The sequence below is a fragment of the Typopeltis vanoorti genome, chromosome 12 (assembly GCF_054136105.1).
Source record: "Typopeltis vanoorti isolate ZY-2024b chromosome 12, IOZ_Tvanoo_1.0, whole genome shotgun sequence".
Taxonomy (NCBI): Eukaryota; Metazoa; Arthropoda; class Arachnida; order Uropygi; family Thelyphonidae; genus Typopeltis; species Typopeltis vanoorti.
This window is the reverse complement of record NC_143560.1, coordinates 52,311,581-52,334,931: the sequence shown is the minus strand read 5'-3', so window position 1 is coordinate 52,334,931 and position 23,351 is coordinate 52,311,581. Positions and strand designations below refer to the sequence as shown.

The 23,351-nt window shown below is 35.7% G+C and overlaps 1 protein-coding gene across 4 annotated transcripts in view; it reads left to right on the top strand.

Annotated features, from left to right (window-relative positions):
• Positions 1-23,351, top strand: part of faf (ubiquitin carboxyl-terminal hydrolase-like faf) — a 1,099,079-nt gene that overhangs the window by 871,304 nt on the left and 204,424 nt on the right. For all 4 annotated transcript variants that reach the window (XM_090401226.1, XM_090401227.1, XM_090401224.1 and 1 more), the window contains one exon: positions 15,649-15,790. In XM_090401226.1, the coding sequence (XP_090257352.1) occupies positions 15,649-15,790 (142 nt within the window). The remainder of the gene's footprint in view (positions 1-15,648; positions 15,791-23,351) is intronic.

Sequence of the window (23,351 nt, the reverse complement as noted above, 5' to 3'; positions counted from 1 at the left end):
CAGCATGGGATAATGGTTATATTCACTACTTTATCAATCTATACTATTTGATTCAGAGGTTAATTCTATGGTCACAAGTATGTGCACCTGCAAGATGCAAGAGAAAAGTATCTTTAGATGGGTGAATCCTGTCCACCAGCAGAAGTGTGAATAGATACTGGTACATTCAGTGCCTTTATGTTGAAGCAAATGAACCTCCTCCTATTTTTGCTTTGAAAGAAGTTCCTGTCACCGAACTGTGCTCTAAAAATAAAATCCTTGTCTGACTATCCTATGTGAACTACGAGTTTTCCTTTTGCTGGGAAGTTGAATACTGTGCACATCAGCTTGACATTTGTCCTTTTGTTATGTGCACAACAGATTATACAAATTCTTGGCATCACTGTGAACAATACTCAAACTCATCATCATATTCTTTCACTATGGGAGGTGTTTGCCATGGGAGGTTTGTGCTCCATGTTAACCCTTGCTGTGTAAGCTAAGGAAGCCACTTATTCAATCAATTCTTTAGCATGCAGGTGCACACAAGTATTCCAATTTCTTTCATGTCTCTACAGCAGGTTTGAGATCTAAGTGATCAGTTGGATCTGCTACTTTTTTCATAATCACATCCTTGAATGTAGTTACTATACTACTGAGCTGCATAAAAGACAACTTGTGCTTCAAACATCAAAGAAAACAACTACCAAAAATGTGTGATTTATGCATACTTTGACTTTTTACGGATGTTCTCTTGTGTGCAACCCACATCCATTAAATTCTACTCTATTGATTTTATTGGACTCTTGCAAAATGCATGAAATTTTTAACTTTTTGCATTATTTGTAAAATCACATTTGACCCTAAATGCATTTTATTTCTATATCAGTGTTTTTCTAAATGTTTTTTTTTTTTATTATTGGAAACCCATAACTAATAGCAGAATCAAGTTCAGACTGAAATAAATGCAAATTGTAATATTATTTTCATAACTTTCTTTACAATGTTACGGTATTCATTATCAATATTTAGCAAAACTTCACTTGCTACACAAAATGGACATGCAACAAGGTATGTAAAACAATGAACAAGTAAATTGCAAAGAATGCACAGACTCATTATTACACACTGGTAAATGACTGGGCAAGTATGTGCATGCACATGGTAAGTTTTTTTGGAATCTGATAGAAGTAATATGATTATGCCATGAAAGGCTAGGAATAAAAAAAACGTCAGTCCAGAAGAGAAATCAGGTCTTACTGTTAAGTTGTTCATTAGCAAAGTTAAGGGGAGAAGAATTAAGAGCTTTATTGTAAGAAAAAGACAAAATTATATTTTGGAAGAATTAAAGGTGTCACCCTCAGTTGCCTCATTCTAAAATTCTTGGGTGGAGATATTGATTAGGACAGTGATTGTAGATGATCTTGAAGCTTGAGGTGTTTGAGCACTGCATGATTTGTCCATATGAGTAGATGAGTAGGGTGAATGGAAAGTGTCAGCAAAACAAAACTGTGAATGGATTTGAGGTCAGGTTGAGAGAGGGTTGTTTATATATATGACGAAGAGGTGGGTAAAATAACAGTCCTGTTAAACACCTGCACCTAACACTGGAGAAAACTCTTCGCTGTTAGATAGATGCATTGAGATACCCAAGAGAAAACTGGCAGTGGCAGTTCATTTACGAAAGGAAGAAGGCTGGCAAAAAGATGGCAATTTGCTGAGAAGCCCCCAATGTCAGACCTATTAGATGTCTTGGAAATGTTAAGTGCAAAAGTACAGGTTTCTCAAAACTTTTCCCTGGGATATGTCTAGAGGCGAGTAGTGTATGCAAAATTTGGTGAAATTCACATTTATAGTAACTGATTATTTGTAGAAAGTATTTTACCTTGGGTATAATAAATGTTAAAGATACCAATGAGTAAAACCAGGTTTAAAATAGCTTGGTATCTTTAACATAACTGATTATTTGTTGGTTCTCTGTGTATTACAGAAGTTAATTGTTGATGGCCTTCATTTCTTTGGGCGATACTGAGGTGATAATAGTATGTCAGTAGTTTGATGGTAGAGACACCCTCTCTTTCTCTCTCTTTTTCTTTTTATTGGCTGTACTACATTTAGCCCTTTTAAAGTCTGACTCAGTAGTCCTTTTAATTATGGTTTTGCAAATATTGTGGGCTTAATATGGACTGTGAGTGAATTTTTTATTCATGCCACTTGCAATAAGCTGTTTTTTTCTTGTACTGCCTAGCACACCTGTTGGAAAACATGAGCCTGGATATTGAGAGAGAATTTTGAAGAGAAGGAGGAAGATTGAAGGCTCTTATTCTAACACAGATAACTTCTGTAACACAATCACAAAAAAGTGTCTGAATCTGAAGAATGGAAAGAGTGGGTCTGACTGTGGAAAGAAGTAGTAAAAAATAAAAGTCTTTGAGATCTTTTTTGTTTGATTTTGTAATGCTAAAGGTTGTAATGACTGAGGGAAGGGTGTTCCATTAAAGATTAAACGCAGCAGGTGGGATTGTGATCTGAATTACCAAGAGTAAGCAGATTTGGAAAATCATGAGATAGAAGAGGCATATGAACATCTAGAGGAACTGATGACATTAATTGAAAATAAAGATAATTTAATTATAATGGACAATTTTAATGCAGTAGTTGAAGAGGACAGTGATCATGAATAACTGGACAATTTGGAATAGGGCAGGAAGAATGAAGGGAAAGATTCTTAGATTTCTGTTAACAACATAGCCTTATAGTAGGTAACATGCTTTTTTTGAGGTACCAAAATGAAGATTCTATACATAGAAATCATCAGGGAGATGTTACATGATACAATAAGAGATGCAGAAACCAACTTGCCATGCTACAGAATCTGAAATAGAGAGTGACCACTCCCTTGTTATTATTGCAAAATATTAAATAACACATAGAGAAAATACATAGAATAAGGAAGATAAAGTGGAATATTGAACTACTGAAGACTTCAGATGTGAAAAAAAAAATTGAAAAAAAGAAACAGATTACATGCTTGTAATGAATATTCATAGTGAAAAACACTGGATGGGCATCACGGAAATAGCTAAAAGATCAGCAGACAAAGTATTAGTATTTACAAAATTACAACTGTGGAATTCCTGGAATTTATGGAATTGCGAATTTATTGAACCAGAGATAGTGAATGAAGAAATTAAAAGAAGGATTAATTAATTACCTAACTGGAAAAATGTTAGCAACAGCTAAAATACCTGCTGATATTTAAAAACATCTGGTTTTGCAATGCAAGATGTCTTATTTAAAGTGATTAAGTTAATCTATCATGAGGGACAGGAAGTATATAATGTTATGAAAGTTTGATTAGTAATAGTACCCAAGAAAGGGAATGCCGTAGACTAAAAATTATCAAATGTTAAGTTTACTCAATTATGTGTCAAAGATTTCACTATATATAGTGAAGCATTGAATAATATCAAAAACTGAATGTTGTTTAGATGATCTGTTTGAATGATAAGATTGGTGTTTTCAGAGAGCTCCCGAAAGCTAAGTATAATTTTGAGTGAAAATTAGAATATAGGTTTAAATCATAATCTAATATTGTCTAATTTTGGTATTGTGTCTGTGTGATTTTGGTGTGAATTCCGTTTTATTTTATTTAGTATTTTAATGATACGTTTCATAGAATAGCACATGGTGCCAATGTGATGTAAGATAATGGCATCCAAAAATACGACGCCTTTGTTCAAAAACTAATATGAGGGAGTTTGTCCAATGTGATGTGTGTGGGATGTATGCATTCCCGAATGAGGCTGGAGTTTGGATTGAAAGTGATAGTGGTGGGAGAATGTGCAGAAAGTGTAAGCAAAGTGAGGAGTTGAAGTATGTGTCAGGTTGTGAGATAGTTATGGTTGAAGAAATGTGAGTGAAAATAGTAGCTTGATAGGGAATTGCGATGTTGTACAAGATGGCAATGAGAGCGGTGATCAAAGAAAGAGTGAAAGCAACTATACAGAGAGAGAAAATGGTTTAAATTATGAAAAAAATGAGGAATTATTTGTAGGGAGTGAGATTGCTAGGTTGCGCGCAGTGATACAAAATGCGCAGCGGCAATTAGAGCACCTGCAAAACTCTCTCCAGAGTGATTTGGCTAATGTAAATAAACAAGTGTTTGAAAGGAAAAATAACCCTAAGAGTGGGAGAGTTTCTGAAATGAAGGAAAGACTGTTGTATGGTGACTCGTTGTTAAGAGAAGTGATAGATGGGAGTTTAACTAAATCGTATTTCCTGGGTGCGAAATTTAAGGATGTAAGTGAGAGTATTAGACTGCAAAAAAAGAGGGTGAAAGAATTGATGGTTATGGCAGGTACAAATGAATTGAAAGGAGATAAATTTTTTATGAGAGAGGACTTGAAAGTATTGTTAAAAGTAGTGAAAGAAAAGAGTAACAGTTGAATGGTGAGTCTGTTGCCGCGGTATGACAGAGAAGAGTTTAGAAGGAGGGCCATAATCGCAAATGACATTATGCGCAGGTTATGCAGACGGTGTGGTGTGGAATTCGTGTACGTGTAGAATGAGTTTGATGGGCGAAAGGATTTATACAAGATGGATGGCCTGCATTTGAATGGATTTGGTGTGCGGAGACTGGAAAAATTTTTGCTGAATGAAGTGAAAATGAATGTGCAGAACCAGGGAAACTAGAACTACCAAGGAGGGGGGGGTGGATATGCAGACATCAGTGAGACAGTTGAGTGTAAGAATGTATATAATGTACCCGAGCCAGTACTAAGGACAAAAAATCGGAATGGGATAGTTAGAATAACGCATCAAGATAGGGGTGGGACAAAGGGACCACTGTTTTTTTTCATGTATACTAATGCCAGGAGTATTAGGAACAAGAAGGAAGAATTTTTGGCCTTGATTGGCTGTTCCTTTTCCACAGGTTATTGGCATTAGTGAAACATGGCTGACGGAAGATGATATAGTTAGAGGGATAGAATGTGTAGGTTATAGTGTGTTTAGGAGGGACAGAGAGAATAAAATGGGGGGGGTGTTATTGATGATAGCTGATGAACTGCAGCCTAGGAGAATTGAAGTTGTATCGCAGGATAGTGAAAAAGAGCTCATTTGAGGCTATTTGGTGTGAGATTGAGACTGGCAGAACAAAATAAACAGTTGGGTGCTGCTATAGACCAGGTGATGGAATAGATGGTGGAGATAGTATGCATAAAAGAATTGATGAAATGAGTGGAAGGAGGGTAATTATTATGGAGGATTTCAACTATGGTAACATTGATTGGAAGGAGGAGAGGACACATGTGAGGAAGGAAATGGATTTTATTCAATTATTAAGGGATAACTATCTGAGACAGCATGTAATTGAAAATACTAAACTTGACCTGGGAGGTGGCTAAAGGTGTGAATTTTCGATTAAGACAGGGTATATGTGGAATTACCGTGCTGCCAAGTATGACAAGCTTAGGAGATTGCTTGGATCAGTGCCATGGCATGCACAACTGCAAGGGCTGGATGTCGATAGAGCATGGGAAGTGGTCAAGGAGCATTTACAGGAGGTTATGGCTAATTGTATACCTAGGGTCTGAATAGTAAAACAACTAGGTGTTAAATGGATGAATAACACCATTAAGCTTGAGCTGCAAAAAAATAAACAATTGTGGAGGGAATTTAAAGAAAGAGGTGACCTGCAGGCACACAAACGGTATAAAGTGCAGGCCAGAAGGGTAACGAGTGTGGTAAAAAAAAGCAAAAGCGGATTATGAAAGGAAACTAGCTATGCAAGCTGAAGAGAATCCCAAACAGTTCTTTCAATATGCTGCAAGCAAAAAAAAAACTGTACACGGCCAAATGATTTTAAGGAATGACGATGGTAAGGAGGTCACTGAATCAGTCGATATAGTGGAGTTACTGAGTGAGCACTTTGCAAAAGTATATCATCCAGGTGGTGACATTGAAAAATAAAGGAACCATTAGTTTATACGGGAATTGTGATGAATGAAGTGGAGGTGAATAGTCTATTACAGAACCTTAACGTGAATACATCTGTTGGATTGGATGGCACGGGTCTTGCATGAAGCGGCTAAAGAATTATCAGTGACCATGTTGTTTAATCTGAGTCTTGGGTCTGGTTTAGTCCCGAAGGTGTGGAAAGAGGAGAAAATAGTTCCACTGCATAAAGGAGCATCCAAGACTATGATTGCAAATTACCGACCGATCAGCATATCAGGAGTCGTTGTCAAGGTCTTGGAGAAAGTAGTCAAGGGAAAAATACAGGAATGGATTGATGAAAATGAGATACTGTATGGGGAACAGCATGGCTTTGTGAAAGGTAGATCATGCCTCAGTAACTTGCTCAAGTTTTATAACACAGTGACGGCTGAACTGGATAAGGGAAGTGCGTTTACAGTGATACTGCTGGAACTGGCTAAGGCATTCGACAGGATACCACATGGAATTCTAATCCGTAAACTACAACATATGGGAATGGATATAGGGTTGGCTAGATGGATAGGTGGGTGGTTGAACTAGGGGACACCTATGGAAGCTGGGCAAGAGTGTGGTTAGCAGGGGTGTTAGAGCTGGGTTCCTTTACTTTTAGAGTGGTAAATGAGTGGAATAAGTTATGAATTCTCACAGTATGATAGATACTGTGAGAATGTCATATAGTTGTGTGGACATGATGTTTAGGGCTTCCCTCGATGAGTTTAAGGCTTCCCTGGAGTCGCCTGTAATAATAGTAATAATAATAAAGGAACTAGGGAAACAATACTCGCTTTAAGAACAATAATAAACTGAAGAAGCAAAGTAATTTTTTTAAAAATTATATCATTTAGATTTTTATACTAGTTCTTTTATTTGAGGGCCAAACTATATGTCATATAGTTGTGTGGACATGATGTTTAGGGCTTCCCTGGAGTCGCCTGTAATAATAGTAATAATAATAAAGGAACTAGGGAAACAATACTCGCCTTAAGAACAATAATAAACTGAAGAAGCAAAGTAATTTTTTTAAAAATTATATCATTTAGATTTTTATACTAGTTCTTTTATTTGAGGGCCAGACTGGATATAATCATTGTACTGCGGTATTGTGGTTCTAAAAGTGTTTGTTTCAGTTGTTATTTTTGGAAGTAATAGTTAACATTATAAAAATTGTGGCAGTAAAGAAGCATGTGCCAGCAATGCAGAAGGTCTCAACTTAGAGATTGAGTTTTTTTCCTGGACCCTTCGAAGTGGACACGAATCGACAGTTGCTTTATGTATGCACCAAAAATGTTAAAGATTTATGGACTGTTTGATTAAATTATAAGAAGGAATGTACTATAGCATGTGAGAAGTGTGATAAAAGGTTAGTGCATTCAAAAAAATAAGAAATGTTACCAGGAATAACAGAAAATAGATGGAAGTACTTGCGATGGTAATAATAGAAGTGACATGGAAGAGATTGTGCAAGAGTTAATGAAAATGAATAGTCAGGTGAAATGTATGGAGGAAGAAATTGAACATTTTAAGAAGAGAATAACTGATGTAAACGAGGAGGAGATTAATAGGAAGAAGCAAGTATCCAAAGATGTAATGACAAGGAGGTTAATAGGAAGCAGCAAATATCTAAAGGTGATAGGGTGGCTTTATATGGTGGTTCAGTCATTAAAAGTGTGGTAAAAAATAAGGTACATAAGACATTAGTATGTAGATTCAACCAATCCAGAAGAAGCCACTAGCATATGTGGTGAAACTAGCCGGCATTATCATCTTTACTTTTACAACCAAATAAACCCATGTCAGTTATTTTATACTACATAAGACATGTTTTTCAGGTGATACAATAAAATGAATAACACCTGCTTCGTATAAAAGGAAGGAAGGAAGGAACTGGTGTCAGAATTAGTGGTGGGCACAAACAACTTGGTTAGTGAAATGAAACAAAGAATATGGAAAGGGATTTGAAGAAGTTGCTGCAGGAGGTGAAATGTAATAGCGCCATTGGAAAAGTGGTTAATTTGTTGCCCAGACATGACAATAGTGAACTGAGAAGGAGAGCAGTGATACTGATTGACAAGATGGCTGAATTGTGTCAGACGCGAGTGTGTTGAATTTGTGAATGTGTGGAATGAATTTGAAGGGAAGCTAGAATAGTTCAAAGCTGATGGAATACATTTGAATGGATTTGGTGTTGGTTATTTGGAGTGATTATTGTTTACTAAGAGTATGCAAGGTCCATAGGAAATTAGTACCACTAAGAGTCAGAGAGAGAGGGGGGGGGTGGACAGACTGGAAGAATACAAAGGTGAGGAAATGATTATGGCCTGACAGAGTGAATGCATTGCAAAATGGTGAAAATGATAAGAATATGAATGAAAATTAGAGTTAGGATCAGAGAAGTTGGGGATGACCAGAATGAAGATTTAAGTGTACTATAGCAAAGAAAGTACAGAGTGATGGTGTTGATGGGATGGCCTGAGTTTCATCTGTTTTTTACATGCATGAAGTGAACTGACGTGTTTAGGACATCGATATGACAAATAATGTTCTATAAATTATAACTGTTTTTTTTTTTGCCCATATTTACAATGGGAAACAGTGTTGACGATCTACTGAATGTTCCATTTTCTGCCCCAGCTTTTGCAAATTGTATGATTGATTATAGTCGAAGGCGGTTGGAACTTGTGTATAAATAACTAACATAGGTTATTTGAACCTTGCTTTGGTTCAGTCCGGAAAAATAATAATTTCTCAAGTGATTACTTTTTCCGATTTCTATGAGTACTATATGACTGTATTTAAAATCACATAAAAATTCAAATTATTTGTGTCTCACTCTAGTATTTGCCAATGATAATCTAATCTCACCACAAAGTGTAAACTCTTTGTGTTTCTCACATGAACGTCACACGTGAAGTACAGATATTGTTTATTTCAATATCTGTGCTTTCCATATTTAAAATTGTATTAATTGATAAATTAAAGTATTCAAAGTTATCCTACAATTGATTGCACTGGACCAATTAAGATGAGCACTGATGTGCTATGCACCTTTAAAACTTCTATACATCAATAAAAATGCAATCATACAGTCAACTCGACATGAATATTTCAGCTCAGGTTGCATAAGATGCATGACGGCACACCCAATCTAAATGGGCACTCAAAGCCACTGATATATATATATATATATATATTGAAAGTGTTACCTGAGGTAAAAAAAAGAAGAGAGAAAATATTAATGTTTGTTTTTACTGCTATAGAATAAAATTAGTGGGTTGTGATTGCTCATGATTCAATGAGTAGGATGCGTAAGAGAAATTGTATGTGGTATGTCAATGTCCAGAGTGATTGCACTTGCAGGCTAGATTACACTTCAATGGTTTTGGTGTTGGGGTTGCGTAGAAATAATTGTTCTGTGAAAAAGCTAATATAAAAATAGTCAGAAGAAATAAAATGTGTTTTAGCTGCAAGAAAGCATGGGTATCTATTAAATTAGCACTTCAGCACTTTCTTTATATAAACGCTCATGTTTATATAAGGATCTATGTAGCAGCTTGGTGTTTTTCCATTGGATCATATTATTACTATTATTACTATTACTATTATTACGGGCAACTCCAGGAGTCATTAGACTCATCGAGGGAGGCCCCAAATCATATTCATCACAACTATTCGACACATTCATACAGTATCTATCATACCTCGCCTTAAACTCATTCACTGTCACAGCATCCACCACAGACTCAGGGAGCGCATTCCACTCATTCACTACTCTAAAAGTAAAGAACCCAGCTCTAACACCTTTACTAACCACACTTTTGCCCAGTTTCCATGGATGTCCCCTAGTCCTCCCACAACCAGCCCTGTTCTCAAAAATATCTTCTGAATTAATTTTATAGAAACCCTTCAGTAATTTGAATGTCTCAATCATATCTCCCCTCCTCCGCCTATCAACCAATTTTTGCAACCCACAAATCCTCAACCTGTTCTCATACGGTTCATTCCACAGACCTGCTATCATCTTGGTCACTCGCCTCTGGATCCTCTCCACCTCCTCCCCATCAAGAAGAAACCTAGGTGACCAAATCTGAGCACAGTAGTCGAGATGGGGTCTTATCAAGGCTCGATACAGAGGAACAATAACCTGCTTGTCTCTGCTTGTCAATGTATTCTTCTGCAACCAAGTGATTTGATGAGCTGATTTGGCCACTTTTGCAATGTGTCCCCTAAATTTCAATTCCTTATCCACCAACACTCCTAAATCTTGTGCCTCATCAATTTCCTGGAGCACGGTTCCACCAATGCAGTAAACTGCCGCCAATCTTTTCACCCCAAAATGCATAACTTTACATTTTGCCACATTAAATTGACATCCATTCTTCTTAGCCCAGACCTCCAATCTATCCAAATCATCCTGCAAAATTTTGACGTCATCTGCATTCACTATTGCCCTACCCAACTTCGCATCATCCGCAAACAAATGACCTATTCCTCTCAGATCCTTTCCTATATCATTTATGAACAAATTAAACAGTAGTGGTCCAAGAACAGATCCTTGTGGCACACCACTAGTCACAGGCCGTCTTGTGGACTCTACTCCTGAGTAAACCACTCTCTGATATCTCTCCATCAACCAACCTCCTATCCATCTCACCAACCCTATGTCCAAATCATATGGTTTGGGTTTTCAACTCTGTGTTATGCAAGGCCAGATTTATACGGTTTGATAAGACAGATGCATTTACATATAGATTTTCCTGTTTTTCCATAGTAAGACATCTTACAAGAACATGGAACTTTCTATATACTAGGTAGCATCATAGATGGGAGTTTGTCTTTTGGAGAAGGTAGCAAATTGTGGATCTGGTTGACAGACGTTCCTAGATGCTTTTGATATAGGAGTCCTATGGGCTTCTTCTTTTCTGGGTTGACGTGTAGGGAAGTGGCTGATGATTTTTTGGGTTATTTTTGAATTGTATCCATTTAATAAGGCTGTATCTTTAATAATTTCCAATTCTTGTTTTAAAGATTCTTCAGAGGAACAAAATTTGTGTGCTCTGAATACCAAAGATTTTATGATGCCATATTTTTGAGAGATGGTGAGCCGATGAATTGTGGATGTAATGACCTGAAAAGGTTTGTTTACAATAGACAGAAGTGGAAATGGAACCATCTTGTTTTCGTTGGTTGTGTTCATCAAGAAAGGAGATACCTTGTGATGATTCTCTTTCTAGTGTGAATTTAAACCATCATGTTTTCGTTAGATGTGTTCATCAAGAAAGGAGAGAGATACCTGTGTTAATTATTTTTCTAGTGTGAATTTGATGTGAGGATGAAAGTTGTTGATCTTATCTAGAAATGAGTATACTTCTTGTTCAGTTCTTGTGGAGTCACTCTGAACTATACTCATTACTGACTATTTAAACAGATGTGATGGAATGGATTTACAGTAGAACATTAGAAAAAAAGGAAGGAAGTTATATCTGACAGCATTCCTAGAGTTAGGAGATATAATTGCATGAGAATTAAATGGATTAATAACACATTAAAAGCAAAAAGCTGCAATAGGTAAGAGAAAGGGAGGGGAAAGACAGTGGTGCCATTCTGATCTCATAAGAAAAATGAAGTGATTCAAGAGCACTATAATGAGCTGTCAGGAAGATGATGGTCATGATAAAGAAGGCAAAATCAGATTATGTAGAGAAGTAAGCTGAACATCAAAGAAAATGATAAAGAATGTTATTGCTATTTAGCATGTGAAAAGAAAAATTGCCATGAAGGAATAATTTTAGCGAATGTGGATGGTAGAAAAGTGTCTGAATAAATCTCTCTGTTGTTAAATGTTTTACTATCATAAAGCATACCTTTGGGCAAACTCATTAATTCTCTTTGTTATAAAATTTATGGAAACAACTACCGTGTTTGAGTAAACCTTTGGTTTAATATAAACCAAAATAATCACTCGACTTTCGACCTTCACATTAAGGTCGTCATCTGGAGCAGCATTTCTCAACCTTTCTAAGCTCAAGGACCAGTAAAATGCCTAAAACAATTCTATGGACCACTAAGTTACAGAGGCATAGTTTGGGGGGGGGGGGAGGTGATATGCCTGGGAGGTACTTTTTTGGCGTTTAAGAAATCTTGCCATACTGTCTATAAAATAGCAACTGAGTGATGAAATAGACTTTGACAATGTCATCGACGATTTTACAAACAGAAAAGCAAGAAAAATAACATTTTAGAATGTTGGAATTAAAGTTTTACTTCAAAAATAAACATACTGTTTTTAATTTATTTCCCCATACGTCGTTTTGACTTTTTGTAATTTTTTTAAAAACCAATGGGAATTACCAACATTTCGGAAAAACTGTGCCAAATATAAGATAATAAATCTAAATGCATATTTTGAATACATATGGAAACATAATTAATTAAATTGGAAGTAAACGATTAAAAGTGTATCAAATAAATAATATAATATAATTATATTACTACTTACTTTTAATGAGATGGTTGAGCTTCTTGGCCCTTGCAGAATTGCTGGATATCTGGCTCAATATTGGTCAACTTCAGTCAAAGATAGGCACACACACACACACACTAAGACGAAGTCTGTATTTTGTTTTTATTTGAAGGAGCGGTGAAAATCCTTTCTCACAAAGATAGGTTGTAGAAAACTACATGATGATTTTCAATGCTTCTTCAGATAATTCTGGAAATTCACTTCTCACTGAAGGCGAGATCCAAAATCGAGCAAAACCAAGACCACGGAATTGCATTTTAAGTCCACTGTCACTTGAAAGCTCAATTAACTGTTCTTTTTTCGATAACGAAAGGACGTTCTCATGACTGGAAGCCTGAAATGGATCGCGAACCCACAGAAATTTATTATAAAAGTTATTCGGAAAATATGTTTCAAAATTCTTTCAGATTTTTGAGGTGGTCACAAACCCTTTCCAGAAACTCAGAATCAACAAAATTATCATTTTCCACTAAAAAGGATTCCAATGTTGGAAAAGGTGTAAATTGTGTCTTTTGCATAATTAATCCATAAAACCATTTTTTTCCCTCTCAAGTGCCTTTATTTTGTTGTATGCATCAAGAACAGTTAAAGAATTTCCCCAAAAGGAGAGATTTAGTTCATTTAATTTCAAAAAAATGTCTGAAAGATAGGATAGTGTTGATAACCATGCTTCGTCAACAATTAGTGATGCAAAATCAGAATTACGTATATTTAGTACTAATAAATAGCCTTGTTAGTACTTTGCTCCTGGAAAGTCAGCGAATTTCAGAATGAAGCAAAAGTTGTATGTATTCAATGCCCATTTCATAGCACAGTTTTAAATTTTGGTGGCATTCCTTTGGAGGCTAACGCTTCCCTATGTATGGTATCCAATTCATATCCGGGCCATAGAAACAACCCCACTATGCCTACCTGTAGGGGCGCGAGCTCCATCCGAACAGAAGCCTGTACATTTTCCCCAATGGATCGAGCCAAACCTTTCAACCTTCACATTAAGGTCAGCATCTGGAGCAGCTTTTCTCAACCTGTCTAAGCCCAAGGACCAGTAAAATGCCCAAAACAATTCTATTGACCACTAAGTTACAGAGCCGTAGCCTCTGTAACTTAGTGGTAACTTAGCCTCTCTAACTTTTGTATTATGTAATTATGGAGAGTGTGAAATATTTCTTCTCCAGTTGTTCGGGATGGCAAAGTTCTACAAAACAGAATATCATCGTGAATGCTGTTATCATGCGCATATCATATGTAGCATATTAACTGTGCATCATTTGTAACATCTTGTCTATTTTTAACACATAATGAGGGCTCTTCTTTAACTCTTTCGATAACTGAGATTCTACATCACCTGCCATTAATTCTGCAACCGACAGTGTCATTTGAAATAAGAATCAAATCAACATCTTTTAGTAACTTGTTGCCAAACATAGCTTTTACCACATCTTTTATAGCTGGAAGTAGTAAATTTTCCCTGATAGAATGAGGTTTCCCTGTTTTCGCTATGCGCAAACTTAAGAGATAGGATGCTTCCAGTGCCTTGCTATTAATGGAACTCATGGCCGAAACTATATCTTTCCCATGATTTAATGTCCCTAAGCGTCACTGAAAAAAATTCAGTTGGCTTATTTTTCACATCGCAATGTTTAGTTTCTAAATGTCGTCAGAGTTTCTCAGGTTTCATGCACTCATTTGACAACACTTCATAACACAAAACACATTGAGATTTCTGTTCCCTTTCATCTCCACACCAAGTAAACCCGAATTCCAAATATGAACTGTTATATTTCCTACTGTATTTTTTCTTTGAACTGCTTGTTTCTTCTACTTTAATAGTATCAGATTTACTCGCCGTTACAATGCGTGTATCACAATTAGGGTTAGCATTACCTGTTTCATTTGCTCTTTTTTTTTTTTCAAAGTCCTAGTTCTAAGCCACTTTTCCATTATTAAAAAATGTTTCTGAAAAATATATAAATATATAAATACTGGGTTTAACTCAGGACACACTTTGTCCAAGTATCACTTAGCATCTCTTGGATGAAGGAAGGAAACCTTCAACAAACTTTGAACTTTGTTGAACTTAGCGAACTTTGAACATTCTGATGCTATTTGTTGGTTTTTTCCAAGTTTCCATTTCAATAATTTTTACTTATTCAATTTTAATTTGTTTTGGATAATTAAAAAATATATATTTATTTAATTAATTTAAGTCCGCCTTCGGACCACCTGTCCCACCGTTGCGGACCAGAGGTTAAGAAACACTGATCTGGAGTATACACATATACACAAAGAAACAAATAAGCTGCACTATATGCATCTACATGGTATCTAAAGTAATATTGATTTGGTCAACCCTTAAAACTACTGGCCTGACCTCTGGTGAAAAAAAAAAAAAAACTTTTACTACATCAACACTTGATCCTGTTATTATTATTATCATCTATTTGGTTAAGCTAAAGACATATTCCCACATAATTACTTATATAAGTATACATATAAATTAGAACAAAAACGATGTGGATGGTGGCCAGTAAGAGCTGAAATTATTGCTTAGAGTCCTAAAGTTAGGATTTACTGGAAAACTTGAACTGAAGCGGGCTGAATGTTTGATCAAAATTTCCATCAGATTTTTTCCATAATTTTTTATAATGAATGCTGATTGTCATGTAACCATAAAAGAAATGATCATCAACTCTCTAGATGCCATTGTTGGCGACTAGACAAAAGGATGGAGTTAGATGGAAATATTGTAGAAATTTTGAAAAGGTGTTGGACTGGATGGGATAACAGCTTGGATCCTGAAGAAATGTGCAAAAGACTTAGCAATACCCTTGAGCTAGTTGTTCAGCTTTGAGTGTCAGTATATGCATGATTCTTAATGAGCAAAAGGAGAGCAAGATAATTATACAAAGTTGGAGTTGATGCAATGGACTGATGTAGTGAATTATAGACCATTGATATCTCTGATGTGATCATCAAAATATTGGAAAGACTGGTTAGGAATTGCATCCAATGTGAATAGACAGGACTGGGGCCCTCTATGGAGGACAGCATAGTTTTGTTAAAAGTAGGTGTTGCTTTATTATTCTACTCATATTCTGTAATAGTAACAGTATATTCAATCGTTGTTTGTTTGTTTATTTTTTCTCTAGGGGACCAGCTAGTGATTGGTATGATGCACTTTGTATTCATCTGAGAAACAGCAGAAATGTACGCAGTTGGTTTGCCCACAATGTTCTGTTTACTCATCCCTATCACTTTTGTGAATATTTATTAGAATGTCCCACCCCGGAGGTAAGATCATAGCACTGAATTATAAATGAAAGCCTTTTGATTTAAAATATTTTTCATTTAAATGAACCTCTTGAAGTATTTATGTTATTGAAATCTCTATTGTACTTGAATAGAGATTCAAGTACAATAGAGCTTAGCATAGTAGAATAATTTAATAATAATATGAAATCATCTCATTTTTCTGACAGAAACTAATTGTCCATCATCAGTTATACAATAGCCAAATTCAAAGTGTTTAACATACAGCAATGGGTTTTGCATTCATAGTAAGAGCTGCATGCTAGAAGAAAAATATCTGACTAATTATTTAAACATGAACAATAAAGTATATACGGTGTGTGTGTGTGTGTGTGTGTGTGTGTGTGTGTGTGTGTGTGTGTGTGTGTGTGTGTAACTTTCAGTAAGGAGAGAGAACCATTTTAATTTAAATTGAATCAATGCAATTTAATCCCTTGATATGTTCTTTAAATAAATTATTATTATTATTATAACAGGTGTCTCAATGGATTCAGAAGCCTCATTGTGGGAGAGCCTGTATTGACACACTAAGCGTTATTCACACAATACTTATCATACCCTTCCTTAAATTCATTCACAGATGAAGCACTCACAACCAGCTATGCTCACATTGAAAATAGCTATGGGGAAGGTGCATCTTCAGTGGTTGGTAAGAAATTAGACAGTTATCAAAAAAAAAAAAAAAACATAAGTGCAACATTTTTCAGGATTTTAATGATTGGTATGCAATACCTGAGATGTTGAGATTAAACCCACTTCATTGCATGACTGGTTTAAACTTAATTAGGATTAATTCCTATTGTGTTGAGGAAGTGGAAGAACAAAATGAGCTCTGTTGAATAAGATTTTGAATATTTTTTTGTACTGGATGATGGCCCAAATTCTGGTGTGCAAGGTAGTTATGTCTGTTAATTGCAATACTTCTCCAGTATCTTGGCCAGTTCAATCTGGTCAAGATGTCTGAAAGAGACCGGATGAGTGAGATGTCTTGGAAGACTGTTTCCAGTCTTTTATTTTTCCATGGTTACATTGATCTGAGGATGAATGTTGTTAATTTGTTCTATAAAGAGAATCAGTGCATTTTATGGATGTTGCCAGAATGTAGAAATATCGGATACAGAATAAAGGCTGAGAATGAGTGGAACCAAAGAGGAGTCTTAAGGTTCTAAATTAAACTTATAAAAAACTTAATAAAAGTTAATAAAAAAAATTGTATATACTGTTAAGATTAAGTATATATGTGTAGTGCTTATTATTGCCATCTCTCACTCTATGTATGTATATATATATATATATATCTGTTTAAAATTATTAACTGACTTAAACAGCGAGAAAAAATACAAGAGATTAATAAGGTTTCACTACTAGTTTCATCGGAAATGCCGACTTCGTCATGTGAATAAATACAGTACCATGGAGAAAACAACATCTTAAAAATATATTGTACTAAGGTAATTGTACTTGTAATATATTGAGGGATTTTTATCCCCTTAACTTAATTTACTCCGCCGAAAAAAAAAATAGCCTCTTGGCTTTTTATCGTAGTAAAAATATATTGTACTTTAGACAAAACAGAGTTTATTACAAGTAGTAGTTGTATTTGAAATTCAGTCCGAGCGTTAGTTCTGGCATAAAGCACTGTGCATGTGAATGATATCATGAGTGCACCAAAACTGGATTACAGTGCTATGTGAATCGGCAGACTGTAACTGAGATTGCTGTTTAGATGGGACTCAATTTCAAACACAACTACTACTTGTTCTCAACTGTGTTTTGTCTAAAGTACAATATATTTTTAAGATGTTCTTTATCCATGGTACTGAATTCACCTGATGAAGTCGACATTTCTGATGAAACTAGTAGTGAAACCTTATTAAATCTCTTGTATTTTTTCTCGGTGTTTAAGTCAGTTAATAATTTTAAACGTCGTTCAGCTGAGTCAATTACTCTGTAAATATATATATAAATAGATAATAGATATATTAGATTTATTTCTAATCTCATTTAATTGGGTTTTTTTATTCATTTTTATTTTTTATAACATCAACTATGTAAACTCATTTATGTGGTATGCATTACACAAAATGTGTTAATACATCTCAGTAGAGTATAGCTATCCTGGTTAACATGTTCATTGCCAATCAAGCGTTATCGCATGGACGTCGCTAACTAAATAAAAAAATAATAAAAATTTGGCCACCACACGAAATTCCAATTTTCAGCTTGGCAATGAAAGTGTTAACCAAGCAAATGTCTGTGCTCCCTCCCAAATAGGCTTGCTTGAATCCCAGTGTTGCATGGATGTTTATAATGTTTTTAGGTAATAAATGGTTTTCATTACCTGGTGAAACCGTCACATTGCTTATTGAAGTGTGAATTTTTTTTTTTATTTGGTTCCAACTCACAAAAGATTGTAAGCCTATAGTACGTTAGGACAGTGAGTACCCTATGGATTTTTTTCCTGTTTTTTTATTAATTTTTCAATTTTTTTTATATTTTTATTTATTTTTTACATAGTCTGCTAGAAGTAAAAGATGGAACTTTTTCAACCCACTTCGGCCTCCACTGAGCAGGAATCTCACATTGGGCAATGAAATTCATTTCCTACCACTGTGAGTGATATACTGTGAGCAAACTGAGGTATTCTGATTTTATCCGTTAATATATGTTATTATGCTAATGGAAGGAAGGGGTGCTTAAGGGTCAAAGCTGTATAACTGAGAGGAGACCTCCACATAGCCTTTAAAGGAATGCGGAGAACCGACCAGGGCTTCTGACCTAATGTCCAGTCCTCACCTTCTCGTGGTGCACCCTGTTGGGTATCTATTTGGATACTGAACGAACGAGGATGAGCTGGCAATTTGGGATTTAGCCGACCAAATTGTATTCTTATTGGTTAAACCAAAATAAAAAATTATGGTAAAATTGACAAAATTTCATGCCGGCTGGGTCGTTGCCCGGTTAAACAAGGTCCCCGTTGTTTTCAACAGGGAACCAGTGCAAACAGCAAAAAGTCAGTTACTGGAACAAATCTGAAAACAAACCCCAACTCAACATCACCAGAGTTAAAGATCGGTACCATCAACATAAGAAGCTTGAATGGCAAAGAAATGGAGCTAGCTGAGGAATTAGATAAATACCAGATTGACATAATAAGGGGTGACTGAAACAAAAAAGACAAAAACTGGTGAGATCTTTCTGAGCAATAAATACAAAATGTTATATTCAGGCAATGACAATCAAGGAAAAGAAGGAGTAGCCATAGTATTCAACACAAAATACGAGGCTAATCTTCTTGAATGGCAGCCAGTCTCAAGTAGAGTAATGTGGGCAAATATGAGAATAGGGAACTGGACAATGAGTCTTATTTGTGCCTATGGTCCCACAGAAGGTTCTACTAAAATAGAAGTGGAGGAATTTTTTGAGGCTTTAGAAAAAGCAACTGACAGAATGAAAAAGGAAAAGTTGGTCCTTGTTGTGGATCTAAATAGCAGAGTAGGAAATGATTGTGAGATACAAAAATATTTTGGGAAAATTTGGAGAAAAGAGCAAAGCTAATAATAATGCCAAATATCTGTTGGATTTCTGCTCAGGACATGGACTGGTTATTACTAACACCATGTTCCAACATAAAAATGTGCACAAATTCACATGGAGAGAAGAGGCAAGGAATAAGAAAAGTCTCATTGACTATGTTATTGTTGATAGTGATGTTTTCTCCCTGGTGCAGGACACCAGAGTGTACAGAGCATTTGATATTGGAAGTGATCACTATTTAGTCTTGAGCAGGATAAAATTGAATTTCATATTGAAGAGAATAACATGTAAGAAAGTTTTAAAGCGAATAAAAGTTGAGCAGCTCTCAGATGTGAACTGTAGACTAAAATACACAAAGATTATTGAAGAAAAAATGAAAGTGTTTGAGAACAGGAATCAAACTTTGGAGATTCAGTGGCAAACTCTGAAGAAAACATTGATTGATTCTGCCAGAGAGGCATGTGGTGAGGTTACCTGCAAGGATAAAAAAATCAGAACTCCCTGGTGGACACAGGAAGTTAAAAAGGCAGTGAAGGAAAAGAAGAAAGCATATCAAAAGTTCCTGTCAAATAAGTCAGCTTGTGCTCTTAGAGAATACAGAGACAAATGCAAGAATGCTAAACACTGTGTAAAACTAGCTAAAAAAATTTATTTTCTATATTCTTGCCAAACTCCTCCCAAACATGGGAGGAGTTTGGCAAGAATATAGAAAATAAATATCAAGAAGGTGGCAAAATATTCTAGAGGTTGTTGAAGAAGCTTAGGAATGGAGGAAAGAGTTCTGTAAAAGGAGTTAGAGATGATAAAGGTGACATGAAAATGGGAGAAAAAGATATCCTTGAAGTATGGAGTAATTACGTTGAAAAACTGCTAAATGGAACAAGCAGTGATGACAGCACAGTGGTAAAAAACTCTGACCAGGCATGCAGTCAGGAATACATATCCATACTTGAAGTAGAAAAAGCCATCAAAGGCTTAAAATGTGGAAAGGCAGCAGGGGTAGATGATATTCGACCAGAAATGCTGAAGTATGGTGGTATAAGAGTTTTACAGTGGCTGCACTGCATAGTTCAGAAAGTCGGACAGAGGGACGAATTCCCGATGATTGGAGTAGAGCTCTCATAGTACCCATATATAAAAAGGGAAATAAAACTGAATGTGAGAATTACAGAGGTATTTCCCTACTGAGTGTTCCTGGGAAGATCTATGTAAGTATACTTGAGAAACAGTTGAGAAGAATTGTGGAAGAAAAGCTTGGTGAAGAACGAGCTGGATTCAGGCCAAATAGAGGCTGTCAGGATCAGATCTTCACTTTACGACAAATAGTCGAGAAAGCATGGGAATATAACAAAGATCTGTATTTAAGTTTTGTCGATTAGGAAAAGGCATATGACAAGGTGCCAAGAGAGAAGCTGTTCAATACGCTGCAATTATATGGTGTCAATGGGGCATTATATCAAGCAATACTTAGTCTTTATTTGAGTTGTGAGTCAGCAGTTAGAATTGAAGGAAGTACAGGAAGATGGTTTAATGTTAAATCTGGTGTGAGACAAGGATGTACATTATCCCCTCTGTTATTCATTATCTATATGGATCACATTATGAAGGAATGTGGTATTAAACCTGATATCAAAATTGGAGATGTTAATGTCAGCTCTTTGCTTTATGCGGATGATGTTATACTTCTAAATAAATCCGCTACAAGTCTGCAAGATTCTCTGACTAAATTGAATAGCTGTTGTAATAGATATGGTATGAAGGTCAGCAATAAAAAGACAAAGACAATGAAAATAGGCAGAATCATTGAAAATGTCAACTGTGTTGTGAATGGAGAACCTGTGGAACAAGTAAAACATTTCAGCTACTTAGGCACAATTTTTACTGAAGATGGTAAACTAAATATAGAAATAGACAACAGAATCAGCAAAGCTGGTATCGTGGGAAGTCAATTGAATAAATTCATATGGAATAAGAAAGAAATTAGTCAGAACACGAAATTAGCTGTATACAAGACTGTGTTCAAACCAATTTTAACTTATGGATCTGAGAGCTGGGTCAGAAGTAAAACACTTGACCAAAGACTAGAGACCGCAGATATGAGAGTCCTGAGAAAGATGAGAGGCATGAACAGATGGCATCAATGGCAATATCATATTAAAAATGAGGATATTAGGAAAGAACTTGACATTGTCAGCATCCAGGAATGCGTTAGCAGAGCTAATCTCAGATGGTATGGTCACTTAAATAGAATGGGAGAGGAAAGATTAGCAAAACAAGTGTTCTCTGCCAGGTTGGCAGGAAAACGACCCAGAGGAAGACCAAGATTTAGGTGGATTGATACGGTACAAAGTGCCTTAGACGATAGAAATATAAGATCTGATAATGTTGTAGTCTTGACAAGTAACAGACTGATTTGGAGGAAAATTGTAGATAGGAAGTTAGTAATGATGTAATTTTTTTTCATGTAGTACTGTCATATCCTGTACACCCTTTGAGGGTACATGGCAGGAATTTGATGATGATGATGCTAATGGAAGGATAAATTTTATGGCAGTATTCGAAGATTAATTTTTTTTTAATATTCATTTTATAAACAAAAAACTGACACATACCTTAAATCACTAAGATTTTTTTCTTCCCTACACCATTTTATGTTTGGTGTGCTAATAATTTTTATAAATGAAAATATATAAATTATTTACTCATCACCATTCTAGTTGGCCAACTGGGTAGTAGTGTCTCCAGTTTTCATGCTTGATTCGAAATCCCACTTGCCATGGATGTTTATGAGTGACTGTGGTATATGATAATTTACATTGCTCACTGTAAGTTGGGATTATCTAAAGTGGCTTTTTCAGTTCAGGCCACTTGAGAACTGAAGAGTTGAGAAAGTCTTAGGTTATTCATGATAAGAATGTACTATAGATTTACAGAGTTACAAGTTTTAATGAATAGATTTTTAAAAAAAAATGAAAAAAGAAATTAGATCTTTAATACTTTCTCTCTTATCTTCATTATTTGTTAACCTCAAAACATTGAAGTATATACTCTATATATTTAATATATGGTTTAGAAAATGTGTACGTTATTCACGAAAGTCCATTTGACATACTTTCTTTTAAGGCTCTAGAGTCAGCTTGCCTAAAGTCCAAAATCTGGCTCAGATACGTCGACGATATTTTCACCATTTGGCCGCGAAGCACTAAATACATTCCTTAGCCACCTGAACAAACAACACAAATGTATCCAATTCACCATTGAAATAGAAAAAAAAACAACTCTCTTCCGTTCCTAGACACATTCGTCACACATCTTCCTTCAGGCTGTCTCTCTCTCCTTCTCAGTTTACCGCAAACCTACACACACAGACCAGTACATACACAAAAATTCTTATCACCACCCAACACAAAAACTAGCGGTCATAAGCACCCTTAAACACAGAGCTAAAACTATTTGTTCAAATGAACAAGCTCTAAACCAGGAATACGAGATCATCAGCCATACATTCATAAAAAATGGATACAGTAAAAAAACTATTCACAAGACCCTCCACAGAGATACCAGTAAAAACAAAAAAGATTTCAGGAATGCTTTTTCCATACCCTATGTCAGAGGCATTTCCGAAAAAATAGACAGACCACTACACAAATACAACATCATAACCACCTTTAAACCCCTGAAAAAATTAAGACACCTACTCAGTTCTTCCAAAGATCCTCTTCCACACCTAGCCCACCCAGGGGTTTACAAAATACAATGCACATGTAACTTACCATACATAGTGGAAACAGGGTGAACCATCCTAATTAGGAAAGAAGAACACAAGCGACACATTAAATACCTCCATTTTGGAAAAACCGGCCTTTCTGACCACGCACTCCAAGCATACCACAGAATTTAATTGAAAGGTACCAAGTTCCTATGCTGCACCAAAACCTGGTTCCAGAGGAAATTTAAAGAAGCATGTGAAATGCTCAAACGAAACCCAAATGTGAACAAAAATGAT